Source organism: Peromyscus maniculatus, chromosome 19, assembly GCF_049852395.1.
Source record: "Peromyscus maniculatus bairdii isolate BWxNUB_F1_BW_parent chromosome 19, HU_Pman_BW_mat_3.1, whole genome shotgun sequence".
Lineage (NCBI taxonomy): Eukaryota > Metazoa > Chordata > Mammalia > Rodentia > Cricetidae > Peromyscus > Peromyscus maniculatus.
The window spans coordinates 1,302,748-1,322,038 of record NC_134870.1 but is presented as its reverse complement, the minus strand read 5'-3'; the positions used below and the strand labels follow the sequence as shown (position 1 = coordinate 1,322,038).

At 40.1% G+C, this 19,291-nt stretch overlaps 2 protein-coding genes across 9 annotated transcripts in view; one reads left to right on the top strand and one right to left on the bottom strand.

Moving 5' to 3' along the window:
• The window catches only part of Esco1 (establishment of sister chromatid cohesion N-acetyltransferase 1), a 65,464-nt gene extending 56,867 nt beyond the window's left edge, over window positions 1-8,597 (top strand). For all 8 annotated transcript variants that reach the window (XR_013045955.1, XR_013045953.1, XR_013045954.1 and 5 more), the window contains 3 exons: window positions 682-825; window positions 3,676-3,863; window positions 7,495-8,597. Coding sequence is in view for 5 of the 8 variants with exons in the window: in XM_042264273.2 (XP_042120207.1) it covers window positions 682-825; window positions 3,676-3,863; window positions 7,495-7,642 (480 nt within the window). In the remaining 3 variants the exon portion in view is untranslated. The remainder of the gene's footprint in view (window positions 1-681; window positions 826-3,675; window positions 3,864-7,494) is intronic.
• Window positions 8,598-8,714: 117 nt separating this feature from the next.
• Greb1l (GREB1 like retinoic acid receptor coactivator) overlaps window positions 8,715-19,291 on the bottom strand; it is a 263,448-nt gene continuing 252,871 nt past the window's right edge. The window contains exons 31-34 of the mRNA XM_015987712.3: window positions 18,920-19,061; window positions 17,206-17,406; window positions 15,125-15,263; window positions 8,715-14,013 (exon numbers count right to left, since the gene is read on the bottom strand). Of these exons, the coding sequence (XP_015843198.1) occupies window positions 13,850-14,013; window positions 15,125-15,263; window positions 17,206-17,406; window positions 18,920-19,061 (646 nt within the window). The 3' untranslated portion in view covers window positions 8,715-13,849. The remainder of the gene's footprint in view (window positions 14,014-15,124; window positions 15,264-17,205; window positions 17,407-18,919; window positions 19,062-19,291) is intronic.

The window sequence follows — 19,291 nt, the reverse complement described above, 5'->3', positions numbered from 1 at the left end:
TTGAGTTTGTTTTTTCTACATACAGTATGAAGAAATATAATACCCCAAGGGATATTGGATTGAAATGGGTACAGTTCTTGGTTTGTCTCACTTTTTAGATAATTGTTAGATAGTGAACATGAATTTCTTTCTTCTGTCCCATTAATTTTACTGTTGTGAGTTCTAACTAAGCCTTGGGGAGAAAAGTGTTGTGCTGGCTAAGTTTCAGTATGTTCTAATCATTTCAAACACATGGTGCTCTTGCTGAGGAAGTCTTCATGTTCTTACATGGTTAGTGCTGGCTGGCACTCACTCACCCTTCTTGTTTCCTAGACTCCTGGGTTTGGCAACACCTTCTATTTCTTCCCCTTTCTTGCCAATTTGCTTCTAATGCTTAAAAAAGAGTTAACCATCAGTACAGACATCTAAAAGAATTCAGGCCAGGTGTGGTGGTGCACACCTGTGATTTCAGTCTTCAGGAAGCTGAGGGCGAAGAATGGCTACTAGTTCAAGGCCAGCCTGGGCTACATATTGAACACCAGGCCAGCCAGAGGTACATAGCAGAATAGCAAGACTGTCTCAAAACCCAGAAACTCCTTAGAGAGTACATGTTAGGAATAATATAGTCAGCTTATTGAATGTATTTTACCTATATACAGTGTTTTCTTTGTTTAAAAAATGGTATTGTTCTTTACTTGACAGGTTGATGAAATTAGAGAGATGGTTGACAATGATTTGGGTTTCCAACAGGCTCCATTAATGTGCTATTCCAGAACTAAAACACTTCTCTTTATTTCTAATGACAAGAAAGTAGTTGGCTGCCTAATTGCAGAACATATCCAGTGGGTAAGTGACTTCTAAAGACTGCTTATAGTTTGGTATCTAAATTAGCTTATTACTATGTGATCTTATATAATACCCTAATAATCTATCTACAGTTTAGGTAAGGGTATAAATTCAATAATTATATGTAATTCTGCACTATAATAAAATTGTAACTTTTCTTCTTTTGAGAGACATAGTCTCTCTGTGTAATACAGCTTGGCCTGGAATTCACTATTTAGCTCAGGCTGTCCTCAAACTTGGAATCCTCCTGCGTGCTGCGATTATAGTTGTACACCACCATACTCAGGTGGGCATTAATCTGTCCTTTCTTCCTATGTTCTTTCCTTCCCTCCCTGTCTTCCTTCCTCCCTCCTTCCCTTCCTCCCAGGGTCTCAGTATGTAGCCCTAGTTGGCCTGAATTCAGAGATCCACCTGCTCTCTGTCTCCTGAGTGCTGGAATTAAAGGTGTGCATTACTATACTTGGCAGGAATTAGTTTTTCAACTCAGTAAGACAAAGTTATAGAATTAAGAGCATGTTTTGAGGTTTTGTGCTATGTACTAATCTCTCTCTCATTGATCCTCCTGGTACTTGAGTTAAAGGAGGCTAGGCAACGTTAGTGGGCAAAGACTGGCATTGTTGTTGTTTCCCTACAAAAGTAGAGTCTCACATAGTCCTATCTTGAAAAAGTTGCTCAGTAGCTGAGGTTGTTCTCCGCCACCAACCCCTAAGCGCTGGGATGACAGTATTATGACGGCATGTCCAGCTCATGGCCTGCTTTTATAAAAAATTTTTGAGACAGGGGCTCACTATGTCGCCTTGGCTAGCCTAGAACTCACTATGTAGAACAGACTGGCCTCAGACTCAGAGAGAGCTTCCTTGGTGCTAAGATTGGTAGCATGGTAGCACATTGCCTTTTTTGTTTGTTTGTTTGTTTGTTTTTTTGTTTTGTTTTGTTTCCGAGACCAGATTTCACTGTAGCTTTGAAGCCTGTCCTGGACTAGCTCTGTAGACCAGGCTGACCTTGAACTCACAGAGATCCACCTGCCTCTGCCTCCTGAGTGCTGGGATTAAAGCCGTGTGCTGCCTGGCACTTGGCTGTTTTTGTAAATGCAATTTTATTGTAATCCTGCCACACTCATTTGTTTCTCTTTTTCTCTCTCTCCCCTCTCTTTCTCTCTCTCCTTTTCCTTCTTTTTCTCTTTTGGTTTTTCAAGACACGGTTTCTTTGTGTAATAGCTCTTGGAACTCACTTTGTAGACCAGGCTGGCCTCGAACTCATATTACAAAGGCAGAGAAAGCAGTTACTGAGGTGCCTGAAATACTTACTGTCATTGCCTTTATGCAGAAAGTTTGTCTCCCCTGAATAGGTCCCTTCTTTTTAGTTAAGCTCTAAGTGAGCACTGGGTTTGTGTTTAGGAGTCAGTGATGTGTTCACTAGAGTTTTACATGTCCCTGAAGACCAGCCGAAGAGAGCAGAATCTCTGGACTAGCCCGTCTCATTTGAGCCTGACCTGGAATCTTGTCTATTTCAGCCAAGTTCTTGCTCATGAATCTAGTTGTACATTGTTCCTAAGTACTGTTCTGTTGATGTCTTTACCACATAATAACATCCAAATAAATGTATACTTTATCATAATAATTTTAAAAAATTATGTGTATGAGTGTTTTCCTTCATGTGTGTCTGTGTATCACGTATGTGCCCGAATCCCCTGGAACTGATGTTACAGACAGATGCAAACTGTCATGTGGAAGAGCAACTGATGTTCTTAACTACTGAGCCATCTCTCCAGCCCCCATTGTAGTAATTTTTAGTAAAGTATCAAAACAAGGCTGTGATTGAGTTTAATATGTTAAGCTAGATGTCTTACAAATTCAATTTGAAATTATACTTCTTAGAAATCTTGTTGTGGTAACAAAATTGATTTTAAATAGCTAATGGTTTTGAATCATAAATTTAATATAGAGTAGTTCATAGAAGTTTGGTATAGTGATATGGAGTCAATTTTGCAAGCCGTGTATTTTAAAATTATTATTCTGCCTAATTCCAGAAATGACTAGAGACATAGTTCATAAGATAGCTATGTAACACTCACTTTTTTTTTTTGAGCTGTGGATCCAACCCAGGGCCTTGAGCTTGCTAGGCAAACGCTCTACCACTGAGCTAAATCCCCCAAACCCGCCCCCTTTTTTTAAAAGATTTATTTTATTATGTATGCAGTGTTCTGCCTGCATGTATGCCTGCAGGTCAGAAGAGGGCACCAGATCTCATTACAGATGGTTGCTGGGAATTGAACTCAGGACCTCTGGAAGAACAATCAGTGTTCTTAACCACTGAGCCATCTCTCCAGCCCGTAACACTCACTTTTTTTATTTCACAAAAATTCTTTTTAAAGGTTAATTTTTTTGTGTGCAGGTAGGATTTCTTTTTTTTGGGGGGGGGGGTTGTTTTTTTTGTTTTGTTTGGAGACAAAGTCGCACCATGTAACAACTCTGGCTGGCCTGGAACTCACAGAGATCTGCCTGCCTCTGCCTTCCTGGTGCTGGGATTAAAGGCGTGCGCCACCACCGCCTTGGTTGAACTTGTGCTTTTGCTGCTTAGAATGCAGGTGGTGGGAAGACATCTTCCGTACCTGTTGTGTTAACTTTTGATGGCAGAATGCTTTGTTTTCCTTGTTTAATCGCTTAAAATGATTAGTGATAGATATGCTTAATTATATGATCTTATAACGAGTTGAGCCCAAATGGCCGTAGATTAGATTGGTAATTAGTCTGCTAGTTTGTTAAGCAGCCAAATGCAGTCAACTCCTAAACAAGCTTTACACTAGCCAACTGCCATCTTTATCTCCTTTCCTATAATTGACATTTCTAGGGCTATCGAGTTATAGAAGAGAAACTTCCAGTTATCAGGTCAGAAGAAGAAAAAGTCCGATTTGAAAGGCAAAAAGCCTGGTGCTGCTCAACGTTGCCAGAGCCTGCAATATGTGGGATCAGTCGGATATGGGTGTTCAGCATGATGAGGCGGAAGAAAATAGCTTCTCGCATGATTGAATGCCTAAGGTAACGAATGTAATTCTTCAAGTCATATGCAGTACTTTTGAGTTTTAGTATAAAGATTGGTACTTAATCATACTGTAAAAATATGTACATACAAAAAAATAACAAACTTATTTGTATTATAAATTTTGTATAAATATACTAGGTCTGTAAGTCTTTTGTTTAATCTGAAGAGGAAAAATGTTTGGTAATAGACAAAACATTATTAAACCTCTTTGGTTTTAGTTATTTAAAACTGTGACATTAGGCCAATAAAACAGACATAGTTTAACCTTTGTTCACTATTAGAGATTTTTAAACAAAACCAGAGAAATGTGGACAGTGTTTTGGGAAATCAGCTTTTAGAGAAGATTGTATTAAGAATATTATTTTGAGGCCAACGTCATGGCTTTACAGGTAAAGGTGCTGACTGAAAATACCTGAGGACCTGAGTTCAATCCCCCAGACCGCAGAAAGGCTGAAGGAGAGAACCAGTTCCACAAGCTAAACCACGAACATTCACACACACATGCATACACTAATAATAAGTGTTTAAAAGTTTTTACGTATTACTTTTATATTCTCTTCAGTGTCATTTGTTTTTCTGTTATCATGTGGTTGTTTATCAAAAATACAGAGAAAAGAATCAGACTTTTTTCTTCCAGTAAAGACCCTTAGATAAAGGATAAAATGAAGGTTAAAATTAATCATCCATAAGAGTTTTGGAGGACAGACTGGGTAGGTAGATGGTAGAGCAGTATCAGGTCCCAGGGTCAATCCATAGTGCTTTAAAAAATTGTTTTTAGGTCAGTTTATTGTTTGTTAATTTATAGATTATCAACTGTTTCCTATGGGAATAGATTTTGAAATAACCGTTAGAGGCGAAAGCTCGAGACTCAGGGTCTTAGCTCCTTGCTCACACCTGCTCCCCATGGCAAGAGAACTGTTTCCACTTCTTTTAGTGCTTAGCTTGGGAAACAAGCTGATTAAGTACAGATAATCCGGAAGGAGTGAGAGGATTTATTTCCCATCCTTTAAATCTTACAGCAAACCATATAGATGTCTCTTGTTCGAAAAATTGAAAGAGCAGTATTGTAATTAGTCATGCGATGGTGAATAAACTCCTTGTTAAAATGTGCAAGGCCTCTGCTTCTTCACTTACTATTCCTCCTGACACAGATCTTCTCATTTAGTATGAAATCACAGTATGAAAATGCTGCCAGCAGGCTGGAGAATTAGACCCTAAATCTTTCTTTTTGCCATCCATTGGGTTTTAATATAGTCAAAACATATGTAACTATCACTCCATTTAATTTTAAAGCATTCTACTCCCTACCCTCCCCACCCCCAAACCCAACTCATGCAGTGATTCATTTTCTCACAGCTCTAGCTACTGGCAGCCACCAGCCTACTTTCTGTATCAATGTACTTTTGTATAGTGAACAATTCATGTAAATAGAATTCTAAGTATCATCAGTGTGGTGGCATGTATCACTCTGCTGCTTTTGCGTGTGTTTGTGTGCGCATGTATATGTCTCTGTGTGTGGAGACCAGAGGACAATCTAAGGTGTTGTTCCTCTGCTGTTGTCCATCTTGGTTTTTTAGACAGGATCTCTCACTGGCCTGGAACTCACCAAGAAGGTGAGACTGGATAACCAGTGAGCTTCAGGGATCTGCCAGTCTCTACCACGTAGTGTGAGATCACAAGCAAATGTGCCATTAGGCTTTTTAAAATGTGGTTCTGGTCATTGAACTCAGGTCCTTGTGCTTGTCCATTACTAACTATGCTCTCTTCCCAGTCCTGCTTTTTAAAACATTAAAAACAAATTGCTTTTTTATGATGGCTAAATAGTAGAATGCAACTATTTGTCCTTTCTTCAGCTGAGCGTTTGGTGTGTTTCAGTGGTCATCATGGATAGTGTTGCTATGACCATCTATACACCAGTGCTTGTGTGAATGTGTAGAATTTTGAGAATGTATACTTAGGTGTATAGTTGGGGGTCTTGTAGTACTGATGAATTTAATATTTTGAAGAACTACAGAACTCTCTTCTATAATTAGCCTGCACCATTTTACCACCCAACAAGCAATATATGAGGGTTCCAAGTCCTTCATTTCGTCATCCCACTACTAGCTACTGGAGACACACAGAGCCAGGAGCTCTTGGCCAGCCAGACTAGGCTCCAGGTTCAGTGAACGATCATATCTCAAAAATAAGATGGGAAGCTGGGCATGGTGGCACATGCCTTTGTTCCCAGCATTTGGGAGGCAGAGGAAGGTGAATCTCCTGTGAGCTCCAGGCCAGCCACAACTGTACAGTGTGAGACCCTATCACAGCATACTTGTAAAGGTTTCTATCTGGATTTGTGTGTTGTTCCATGTCCTGTGTGTCTATGCTTATGTCAGTATTACACATCTGGAATGCTAGAGCTTTCTGTGGTCTATTTGGAAATGAGGATGTAGGAGTCCTTCAACTTTTTTCCTCCTCCTCTTCCTCCTCTTCTTCTTTTAATGTTTTGACTCTTTAGTATCCTTTTTATTTCCTTGAGAATTTTAAGATCAGCTTACCATTTCCTCCAAGGAAACCAGCTATGGGTCAATTTGTGCAGTAACAGCATTTTTTCCCCACCGGAGCTGAGGACCGAACCCAGGGCCTTGTGCTTGCTAGGCAAGCGCTCTACCACTGAGCTAAATCCCCAACCCTTTTAAATTTCAATTTTTTTTTTTTTCGAGACAGGGTTTCTCTGTGTATTTTGGTGCCTGTCCTGGATCTTGCTCTGTAGACCAGGCTGGCCTCGAACTCACAGAGATCCACCTGGCTCTGCCTGCAGAGTGCTGGGATTAAAGGCGTGCGCCACCACCGCCCCAGTAATAGCATTTTAACAGTATTAAGTTTTCTGATTTTTAAACATGGGGTGTCTTTTTTTAATTAGGTTTTTATTTAAAGAATATTTTATATTTTTAGCTCACAGATTTTTTTGGTAATTATTTTCCTAAGCATTGTGCTCATCTTGATGTTATAGGTTGGTTGTTTTCTAGGTTCATATTTGGATTGCCCATTTCAGGTATATAGCTAAAGTTCACCTTGTTGAATATCAATCTGGGTCACAACCCTTGAGATCATTTACTAAATCTTAAGTGGTCTTTTGGTAAATCCCTCAGATTTCCTACTTGCAAGATCATATCATCTGCCAAAAAAGAGTTTTCTCTTGTTCTAATCAGGATGCTTATTTCTTCTCCAGTTTATGCTAGTTAGAGCTGTCAGTGATGTTATTGAAGGGGAGGTGACAGACATACTTTTTTCCTGATCTGAGAAATAGTTCAGTCTTTCACTGTGAGTTCATGTTTCTGGATACCTTGATTGAGTGAGAAGTTCTTCAACTCTTAGTAGTTGAGTACTTTATGACATGATGTTGGGCAAAATGTTTATTTATGACATGATGTTGGGCAAATGTTTTTTATAATTATTGCTTTTCTAAAAATACTTTGTACTTTATAATGTTTAAGTTGAACAGGTATGTTGTTTTTTAGAATAACATAGCATTGCTTAAGTCTTTCTTGTCTAAAGGTTGTTCAGTTTCAGTGAACAGAAAGATTAATTTTTCAATCTTCCCCCCTTTCTCCCACCTTTCCTTTTTTTTTCCCTTTTAACTAGGAGTAACTTTATTTATGGCTCTTATTTGAGTAAAGAAGAAATTGCTTTCTCAGATCCCACTCCTGATGGAAAGTTGTTCGCAACACAGTACTGTGGCACTGGTCAGTTTCTGGTCTATAATTTTATTAATGGACAGAATACCACCTAATCCAGATCTCGCCTGCTGTACCGGAAGAAATCTTCTGAAGAGAAAGAGTTGGCTGCTGACTTTAACCAGGAACTAGGGCCATTTTATTACAATGAACTCAGGACTGGCAACAGCCATGTGGTTGTTCCATTTTCATAAAATTGGAAACAATGCAGTAATAGCTATTATTGTTTTGTTTTTTTAAAGAAGATATTTTATTATCTTTTACAGAAATTTATGATTGTATTTTATCTATAGTTATTTAGACATGTTTACATGCAGCAGATAATTGTTCATAGTGGACTGAAAATTAATGCAAGGACTATGGTCTCAGTGATAAGTATATTTTGAAGTTCTTAATATGGAAATATACCAGTGTAGCTTGGTACTGTATTTTTTTATATTGATCTGCTGATACCAGTTATAGGTTTAAAGATTGTATTTTCAGAGTGGAAACCATTGTTTTTTGAGTTATTATTCAAGGACAGTACAGTATTACATGCTTAAGAATTTGAAGCTACTAAACCATACTCTAAGAAAATCTCTCAGAAAAGGAGAGCTCCAAGTGAAAGAACTTACAACAGTCTGATAGAGGCAGTGGGAAGCTCTCTCATGTGGCGCCATAAATGACTAGAGTCACAAAGAACTACAGAATAGTTGTAAACTAAACGTGGGTGGCTTGGTATCCGCGTTGGTATTCCTCAGAAACACTGCACTGAGTATACGCCCTCATTACTGGACTTCATTTTGATACTTGTCTATCCTTCATAGTGCCCTCTACTTTTAAAGGGTTTATATGTTGAAAAACTGCTGTGGCCTTTTATGACCTGTATATAATGTAGAATAAAATAATAAAATTCTTGATAGCTTTTTCTAAGTGATAAATGTACCGAGACAATGTGTTGAATGTTTGTACCCTTTCAGGGAGTTTCTTGCGTTTGAGACTGAAAGAAGATTAAAACACGGGCTTCTTAAAGGTGGTTTTTACCATTTTGTCAGTCCTTCCTGAATATTTTAGTAACATGGTACTTAATTTTCAAAGAAATAAAGAACCACAGCCCAAGAATGAGGTGCCACTGTGGTTTCAGTAAGGTTATCTAAGAGTTTTACATTTTATTTTAGGTGACTATGTGAATGCCTGTGTGTGTGTATGTGTACCATATGCATGCTTGGTCCCTGCATTGGATTCTCTCAAAGTAGATTTACAAGATGGTTGTGAGCTGCCTCTAGGTGCAGGAAACTGAGCTCTGGTCCTCTGCAAGACCAACTCTTAACCACTGAGCTCTCTTCAGCCCAAATCTCCTCCTTCCGGCCCCAATCATCATCTTAATTTCCTCCTCTTCTTCATTATTATTACAATGAGGAGGAGGAGACAGCTTCTCACTATGTAGCCCTGTCTGGCCTTGAACTGAACTCAGAGATCTGCCCGCTTTAGCCTCCTGAATGCTGGGCCACTAATACTTCTTGTCTTTCTTTTATTTATGTGTATGTATGCCTGCATGAGTTTATGTGTATGCACCATGTTTATGCCAGGAACTCAACACAGGTTTGCTACAAGGACAGCCAGTGCTCTGGACTGCTGAGCCTTCTCTCCAGCCCCTGATCTGACTTTGACATTATCATTTTTCCCTGTAGTTGAGACTTTTCTAGTCATTTTTATTCTCTTTATTAGCCTGATAAGTAGCTTGACTTTTTGGAAGCACAGTGAAATTTTGTAATAGTGTTAGGTCTCTGGTACTGTTAACTTCGTTAGTACAGGTCCCATTTCTGTGTGAGCCTTAACATATTACTTGGATTAACAGGCCATGACAGATGAAGACCTAAAGGGAGAGCAGGGTAAATATTGATTTGCTTTAAATGTTGTCATTACTGGGAGGAACAGATAATCTTCATGTTAATTAAAACAAAAAAAAAGCCCCTAAAGTTTTACAATCTAGGTATTTCTCTAAGAATAGTAGACTAAAAAAATAGCACCTACCATTTGAGTGTATCAGATTCTGTATTTAGTGTTCATTGTTTTATTTATTAGGGTTCATGGCTTTTTAAAAAGATTTATTTATTTTTATGTGCATTGGTATTTTGCCTGCATATATGTCTGTATGAGGGTGCCAGATCCTTTGGAATTGGAGTTACAGACAGTTGTGATCTGCCTGGTGCTCTGGAAGAGCAGCCAATGCTCTTAACTGCTGAGCCATCTCTCCAGCCTGAAATAGGGTTTATAAGAAAAGATTTTGGAGTTGAAAAGGGACTACACACAAGCAGCTTATACACAATGTTGAAATACTGAACTAAACTCTAATATAGGAATGGAGGTGAAGAGATGGGTGTGCACTAAAGAGAGAATTAAAGCATTGTTAGGCATTTCTAACAGCCAGGGGTGAACTGTGGCAAAGAATCTGGGATAAGCAGGAATTTTGGTCTAGCTTTCAGTAGATCAGTTGAAAGCTAAGAAGGAAAAGCAGAGGGAATGGGTTGGGAGGATTTGATGGGGAAGGAAGGGCAGGTTCAATTTTGGTCAAGGTTTAAGGTGGTTATAGAATTTGCAAGTGGGATTACCACCCTTATAGTTAGTTGTATATGTGGCTCTAGAGTTTGAGAGAGGTTTGGACTTAAGCTGTTATTTGGAGGTTTATATCAGGTCATCCTGGGGTAGTAAAAGGAAAACTAGAGATGTGTAAGGGACACCCATCATTTGAGAGGATCTGAAATGGCATAAGCGAGGGAAGAGAGTCTGAAGAGAGTGATGGAAACCAAGGAGACAGCCCTAGAAGCCATAGAGGGTCACCACTGTCACCACCGTGGTGCTAGAGAAGCAGCAGTCACAGAGTATACCAGCGGTCACAGTCAGACTTCAGAAGTTTATAGAATTGCTGATTGTGGAAATGCTTGTTAGTTGATGGTCCTTTTTGCAGATATCTAGCATATTGTAGGAACAACAGGTTTTGATGGCTTTGCCCACACTTGTGTGGTTTCTTTAGCAAGGATTGGAGCAAGCAATGTTGATAATCAACTTGATAATGTGAGTGTGAACTCTGCATTTACCAAAAGCATGAACAAAGTCTCAGATCTACTATGATATTTTAGTGGTTTTTGTTTGCCTGGCCTGGTTGTCCAGTTGTGTGGAAACACAGCTTCAGGTTACCGAGTTAAGATTGCTGAGTCGATTCCCACAAGTAGTAATTCACGCATACATCCTTTATTCTTATGGCTTCCAAGGCTTAGCAGTTGGTGTGGTGTTAGACTTTCCAAGCTGGTTATTTTAGAATAGGTAGTAGAAGCCTGCTTCTCTGTCAGCAGACATGAAAATAGTTATTGCTGCTCTGTTGGCCTTTGGCCTTCATGAGTGCTTTTGTTTCAAGTTAATATAAATGTTCTTTATATATTAGAGCTGGAAGGCCTTTTTTATCCTAAGAGTTGGTAAAAGTAGGTGGAATTTAGAAATAAATTAATAATAAAAGTTTTAGTAACCCAGAACTGTTTGAGCATACAAAAATGAATATAGTTGCCTTCTACATAGGTCTGTCATCTATAATTATGTAGCCGTCTGCAGCTTTTTCCAGGAGAGGTTTTGATGTATGTAGCTGCTTTAGGTAAGCTACAGATTTCATTCAGCTACTTACTTAGTATTTTCTTGGACTGTGCCAAGATAGTAGAGTCTCAGAGCCATCCAAGGTATGAGCGATACCAGATATTGCCAGAGTCACAGCTCATGTCACCTTTTAACATATGGAAAATTGGTTTAAAGAAAACGAACTTTTTTAGTGAGTGAGGAGTGGGAGGGAATTTTAATACATTCACCAAATGAAAGGACAATGACATACTGTTAGACACACGTCATAAACAAATGTGAGGTAGACTGACTAGTGAGTAAAATTCACCACATTTTGGTTAAGAGAATTTTACAGTAACAAAGTAACACGGTGCCCCCTTTTCTAACAATCACAAGAAGCAGCTGCATAAATTACAGCCAAGACTTGACTACAGCTTTTCTAATTTTTTAGTTTACATTCAACATTAACCCGTGTGAACTGTCATGCACATCAAAGTTCAGCTGGTCTGCAGCTAAGTTACCGTGTGACTCAGTCTATTTGCCCTAACTCTCTGTCCTCAGGGATGGAAGAGGGTAAAATCAAACACACCGAGACTTGAATTAACAAGTCATGGTGGCCTGGGCTTGTGCAATTTCATCCTTAAAGAGGACCTAGCATTCACTAAAGGATTATACTGATTAAGGTCATTTTAAAATATCCAAACCTTAAGTTAGGCTTTGGAGAAAAAGAGGCAGGTAAATTGAATCTTAATTATGGGAGTGATGGTCTTTTTGTTTTATTCTGGCATTTCTCCTGAACAGAGCTGAATTGTATTTACAGTTCATGATCACTTGAATTTCTAGAGTGTAGCTCTAACTAACAGAGTACCTACTTTAAAGTAACTTAGTTCAAAGAGAAAAAGCCAGTAAGAACTCCTGAGAGGCCTCTGCCCCGGTACAGTAGTTGTGGGATTATCTCAAGTATTCTATTTACCCTACAGAGTGTTACTGGAATATTGCACAAACCGTGGCTTTCCTGATGTTACCTGCATCGGACCCTTTCAGCAGAACAGGGACAAGTCAGAATACATTCATATCCAAACCAGACTGCCCTGGAACGTACCTCTTTGCTAAAATTCTGCTCTACTAAAGTTAAGGAGTAAGCACATAAGGCAGGTCCTCTTTGAAGGACAATTAAAAATGGGGTTAAAAGGAATTTTCCATTTAAAATACATTTCAAACATCATAAGTAGCTACATTAAAGCCAAGGGATCTGCAAACTGTTCCCATCTAATATATTTCATCTTCTCCCTAGCTGTAAACTCCTTGTTCTCCCTGGATAAGCAAGCCCGCCAGCTAACACTTCAGTAAATGCAGGCTCAACAGGGCTCTCAGTAGTCTCAGGTCCTAAGACAGATTCAAGTAAAAGTGACCATTTTAACTGGAGACGAAGTCACGCACATGGGCTGAGAAAAACCTGAAGAGATACCATGAAATAGAGCAAGTTAAGTGTAAACTTCCAACAGATTACCGTAGAATATTTTCTCAAAATGTTCTGATTAAAGTATTTGATGAGAGCTACATAGAAACTTATGCCTCCTAATGCTGATACCAGTCATACACTACCCGCTAATTTTAATGAGCCCAAAAGACTCTAAAAGAGTCTTCCTTACTCCTCAGGAAAAATGTCACTGATAAAATTAAGGAAAACTTGTCTATGGTTCTGTTTCCCATTTCATCCATTTCTGTGTAACAGCTGTTACTGGCTAAGTTGTTTAAAGGATACTTAGCCTGAGCCAAAGAAATCAACTAGTTCGACTTCACAATAGAATCTCCACCTGATGTGTGGGTTTCCAGGTGCCAACTGCTTACTTTCAACTAAAACACAGTGGTGGGCACAACTGCAGAGTGCGCGTTTGTCCACATAGCTTCTTTCACAAATCACTGTTCTACATTCTCATAGACATGGTGTGCTTATTAAAGACTGGAAATGGGGAAAGCAAAGGAATTAAGCTCTGAGAACTTCATAAAAGCACACAGCGCCTGCTCTGCATTTACTGATTTTTTTTTGTTCTGTTTAAATAGTAAACTTTTAACTCCTGTGGAAATTTTGCCAAAGGTTTCGATATATATAAGATTATAAATCTCAAACTAACACTGCACAGAGAAAGACAAAGCTACTTCTTTTTAAATACAAATATCTTCTACATTCTATCATTTCAGACCCCTGAGTAATACTGTACCAAAGTACAGATCTGAAGAGAAACTGAGGGTTCAGACCTCAAGTGTTAATCTTCAATTAATTCCACACCAGTGGTGTGAGTTTCATGCAACACATTCAAGCTGGCTAATGCTGACAGTCAGTCCCCTGCCCCCCAACATAGTGTAGTAGAAAAACAATACAAACTCCATGTTTGTTCTCCAGAATATATCCTCAGGTTCCCACAGGCAGAGCATGTCCTGTGTCATTGCATACCTGCCCACTGTGGCATTGGCCTGAACCTGGGTCCTGTCAGCAGAACTGAAGAAGGACAGTGCCCCCAAAGACGACCTTGGTCACATTTGGGGAGCTCTTTGGAGAAGAGATAAATACGTTGCACTTTGCTCCACAGTGATTGTACTTTAAAGGAAAAATAAATCCCCGATAATTGTCCCACTCCATCTAGGATCTGTTTGTTGTTTTTGGTCTCTTCAAAAACTCATACATGGCGTCCAGTAAGAAAGTAGAGAGGCTTGTCATCACTGCTGTTAGCAGTTTGAAACTCATCCCGGAGGCGGAACTGCCACTGATCCTCCAACTCCAAGCGAACAATCGTCTGCCGTAGGGAGCTTCTGTCCTGGCAGATGACGCACAGGGTAGCACCTTCAGGAAAAGCAGACATTACATTGATAAGAATGTTACCACCTTTGAAAACCAACATACAGGTAGGTATTTTCATCCAAGCAGTTTTGCAAAAGTTTCAAGGAGCTTAAAGTGCTAATAGAGGGAGATTTCCTTCAGCTGCAGCCTCCTCTCTCCTAGTGACCGATGAAGCAGTGCTTGCTTGTGTCTGTAGAACAGGGCATCTCCACCTTAGCACTTCATTGTGTGTGCTGGGTGCTAGTCTGTGCCTTGTAGAGTTGAGCTTTCTGCTCAGTGTTCGCTAAAGATGCCCTCCTCCCCATACACACACAGTGACAACTCTTAAAAACTTGAGAACCACTGCTATACCCTCTCACACTCACACAGAGTTAGCTCCCTGTTTTTATGGTACATACAGTGTTCTGGGTGTCATCTTTCATTACTGAGATCAGGTCATCTTGTCAGGAATATTTGTGAATCTGGCTTTGCATATATTCTTAGGTAAGTTGAACTTTGTTTATGATGCATACCTATTAAGACAACTTTAGTTTCTGTGGCAGACTCATAACAGTATGTCTGGGGGTGATTATACAATTTTTCTGCAGTTGATTTCTGACACAATCAAATTACTTTTATGCTACTTACAAACATGCATTGGTAGAATCAACCTAGCTTCTGTCTAAACTAGATAGCAGAAGCATATATTTCTAAAATTCAATAATGGTAAAAGCCTGTGTAAGGAGTAACAGATAAGGGCTGGAGAGATAGCTCCGTGGTTAAGAGTCTCACTGCTGCTTGCAGAAAACCCAAGTTCAATCCCCAGCATCCATGTCAGACGGCTCACAGTCTTACGTTCCAGGGCATCATCTACCTTCTGGCCTCTGCAGGCACTTTCACACATACACACACATAAAAAGTCTCAGGTTGCATATCTGTTATTCACCTGCACTTAACCTAGTCTTAAGACAGCCTGGTCTTCCTTCCCCAATAATATCAGTAGCCCTGGTTTAGAGTCAAGAGTGTTCCGACTACTGGCCGAAGCTTTGCTTGCTTGTGTGCCATTCAACTCTTGATTCTTTTTTTTTTTTTCTAGACAATGGCATTCACATTCCAGACACTAAATTTGACTTACCTTTTAGAAACTTGAATTTCTTGAGAAGATCGGCACCGACAAAAGAGTCACAGAGGTACAAGAGAAGTCCACTGAAAAACACCCCTTCACAATTGACGTTGCTGGAGTGGGGTCTGGAGCTGACGTAGCATATGGCTACCTGAAAGTAGAAAGCAGGAAAAAAAGACATTTCAAAAGCAAATAAAGGGCTGCACTTCTGCTAAGGGGCGTTCTAGCCAGGGCCTTCCTTTTCAGTGCAGGATGCAAGGTGAGGGCCGAGCTTTCTGAATAGAAGTGGGGTAGTTATTCGAGCTTTGTACTTAATTAGTAGTAAAGTTTCAATATTTTTAAATCTCATTTATTATAGTAAATCATTTTTTTCTGACAGAAATATTAAGAAAAAATCTTGTATGAGCATGTGTAAATTTTTTAAAAGCCCTACATTCTGGAGCTAGAGATTAGCTCAGAGCACTGGCTGCTCTTTCAGAGGCTCCAGGTTTGATCCCTAACATAACATGGCAGCTCACAGTCATCTGTGACTTCAGTAGCGAGGGATCCTACATCCTCTTCTGGTCTCCATGGGCACCAGGCATGTACGTGATGCACATGCAAATAAAATGCCCATGTGCCCATACACATAAATAGTAAAACAAAACAATACCACAATCCATAAAAAAGGCACACATAGGGAAGAATAAATATTTCACTTTCAAAGAAGCTTAAAACAGCATGAGTTGGGGCTGGAGAGATGGCTCAGTGGTGAGGGCCCTGACTGCTCTTCAGAGGACCTGGTTCAATTCCCAGCACCCACATGGCAGCTCACAGTTTCAGGTGACCTGACACCCATGGCAAAACACCATTGCACATTAAAAAAAAAACCAGCATGAGTTAATTTTCAGGTCCATATGGCTTCTGTGTCTAGACGATAACCACAAACATTACAGGAAAGCAGCAGGATAGTAGAGAGACCAAAGGAGTAGATAAACTTGGCTTGAACTCAAACACTGGTTTCTTCAGTTAGTGGTCATATGGCATTGTACAGTTCCTCATCTACACAGGTAAGGAAACCTGTTGGATAGAAGCATTTTTGAATTCTTAAATACATCTATTCAGTGTTCAGCAAATGTTAGCTGCTGTTAGTGTTGAGATTGTATTGACACATGGTTGATTCTTGTGTTTTAAGGCAGAATCTCACTCTAGCCCAGACTAGCTTCTGAAATGCTGGATTTACAGACATGTGCCTCCATGCTCAGCCATCACATGATTTTAAAGTTTCTATTATTAACATTAAGTTAAATTTAGTTTCCAAAATTGAATGCACTAGCATTTAAAAGAGTTTGTGTATGGATAAACTGTGTGTGACTATGTGCAAAGAAAAGGCCTAAAGAAAACCAACGACAGGAAATGTCTTGTTCAGGTATGAGTGGCTCATTCTGGTTTTTGGTTTTTTTCTTCATTTTGGTCATGCATGCCATGGTGCAGGTGTGAAGTTCAAAAGACAACTTGCAGGAGTCGGTTCTCTCCACCATCTGGGTTTCAGGAATTGAGCTTGAGTTTGTAGGCTTGGCAGCAAGTGCCTTTACCCAGTGAGACATTAAAGTTACCTACAAGGATATATTACATTCTTGAAGATAATGAAATGGACTCTCAAGATAATCCGAAGGAAAAACCTAGTGGCAGAAACCTGGAGAGGCAAGTGGCAATTAAAACTAGACTAAACTGGTGAAGAACTTGAATGGAAAAGGAGAAATGACAGTTATAAAGGTGTACACAGCCTGTACTTGTCTGTTCAGGAGTCACTGAGCTCGTCTTACAGACGCTAAGATACTGTGCCTTTCAAGAACCGAGTCTTGAGAAAAGTCACACAATGACAACACAGGCTTATCAATGTCACAACAAGCAGAGCAAGTCGCCACTTCTGTCCACACCATCGGGGCAGGCTCTTCAGAGCAGCTGACATCTGAGGAGTGATGAGTCACTGGCTAACTCCGTTCCTGTGGGACCCTTTGAATCATATTTCATTGGTTCTTTTAGAACCATCAGTGGAACTAAAATGGGGAAGAAATGGATGTGGCACCCAGAACTAGTCATCCCGCCTTTACCTCCTGTCCAATGTTGAGGTAGCAGTCAATGGCCAGTACAGGACACTTGAAGTTATGGATGGCTTTGGGGAAGAGTTTATAGGAGGCGTGTTGAAGGAACTTCTCCAGGAGGAACTGTGCAGGGGCTGCCAGGAGCGTGTGTTCACTGTCGGGAGCACAGACATACTGAAGGGGCATGATGGGAGCTAAGCTCTCTGAAACCTGAAAGCAGACGGTCATGGGAAATGTGCCTGTCAGTGAATGAAATTTCTAAGATTACAATGGATTGCATCCTAATAACTTCCATATACAGCACCCCTAAAGGATACCTGAAATCTGATACACATACCACTGAACCCTACACGAATATTTATATACACACACAAATACACACACTATAATTTCTAAATTAGGCACAAAATACATAAGTGTAGTCTCTTGAGAGTCACGGCATAGTATTTTCAGGCCATGGTTGACGATGGTAAACTCCAGATAAAGGAGGACTGTCGGGGCTGGAGAGAGGGCTCAGTGGCTAAGAGCACTGGCTGCTCTTGCAGAGGACCAAGATTTGGTTTCCAGCAGCCACATGGGAGCTCATAACCACTGTAACTTCAGATCCAGGGCATCCAGCACCCCTTTTTTGGCTTCCACAGGCACCAGGCACACACATGTGCACATACATGGGCAATAGATTCATATATACAAAATGAAAAGATGTATCTTAGAAGAACGGTGACTGAAGAGGGATTGCCTGGTGGGTTTGAATGTCTCATATTCTGCACCACCTCTACTCCCACCTCAGGAATGTTCAGTGTTATTTAAGTTACAGAAAGAATTTTGGGGATGTTACTATATTTAATGAACATATTGTTAGGCCTAAAGGGAAGTCTTTTACAATGCCGATGCGTGGGTCTGAGTTGACTCCTATCCTATTCAACAACAAAAAGCGGAAGTTTCTCAGCTGCAGCTAAGTGATTGACATACTGTAATGATCAGCTAGCTGTAAGCCTCCCTAAGAAGGGTATAGAAAATTATAAGCTTTGAGCTGTAATATTTTCTTTAAAAAAACATAATCTAGGGGCTGGAGAGGTGGCTCAGTGGTTAAGAGCACTGACTGCTCTTCCAGAGGTCCTGAGTTCAATCCCAGCAACCACATGGTGGCTCACAGCCATCTGTAATGAGATCTGGCACCTTCTTCTGGCATTCAGTCATACATGCAGACAGAATACTGTATACATAATAATAAATAAATCTTTAGAGAAAAAAACCCATAATCTAAGGACCAGACAAGTCTTGTTATTTCTATTTTTCTCGTGTGTTTCATAAGGGTTGTTTTGAAAATAAAACCTTGCAGCTGGGCACACGCTTTAATCCTAGCACTCAGGAGGCAGATGCACATTTCTGAGTTTGAGGCCAGCCTGATCTAGTGACCTCCACTATAGCTATGTAGAAGGACCTGTCTCAAACAAACAAACAAATAAACAGAAAACAACCAATCAGTCAATCAGATTTGGTGGAATCCTCAAGGCTTAACTCTGAGACATTTTTGTATTTTCTGGCTGAGATGTCGCTGACAGATGAAGCTACACAGCTGATGCCGAGGACTCCAGGATCACTCCCCTTTCTATCCGGCAGAAAAGTACTTTTCACATGCTAGTACTTTAACGACAGAGCTATTTATAAGGAAGCATTTGTCCCGGTTTTCAACAGTAGAATTGAGCTTTACAAAACTTACCATGACCTTTGGTTTAACGATAAAGTCCCTTTGCCCTCCAACCTGAATATGCTTCTTCATGAGACTGAAGTTATTAAAGCGGCAGATGAGCAGGCCACTGCTGTTCGTTCTCAGGTTAAAGTCAACGTCTTCACAGAAATACCTAAATCACAACCACAATGGTAGGTTTCTCTGCCCTTCACATCTCAACTATGACAACTACACAGAGAAGTGTGTGGCAGACATTAGGGAGGGCCCAAAACATCGCCTTGTCCTTGAGCAGCTGGCCCACACTCTACCAATTAAAGGAAAAAGAGGACTTCCATCTTATGCTACAGGGTTTTAAGTCATTCCTGTCAGAAACAGGACTGTACCTCCTGTGTGGTCAGGAGA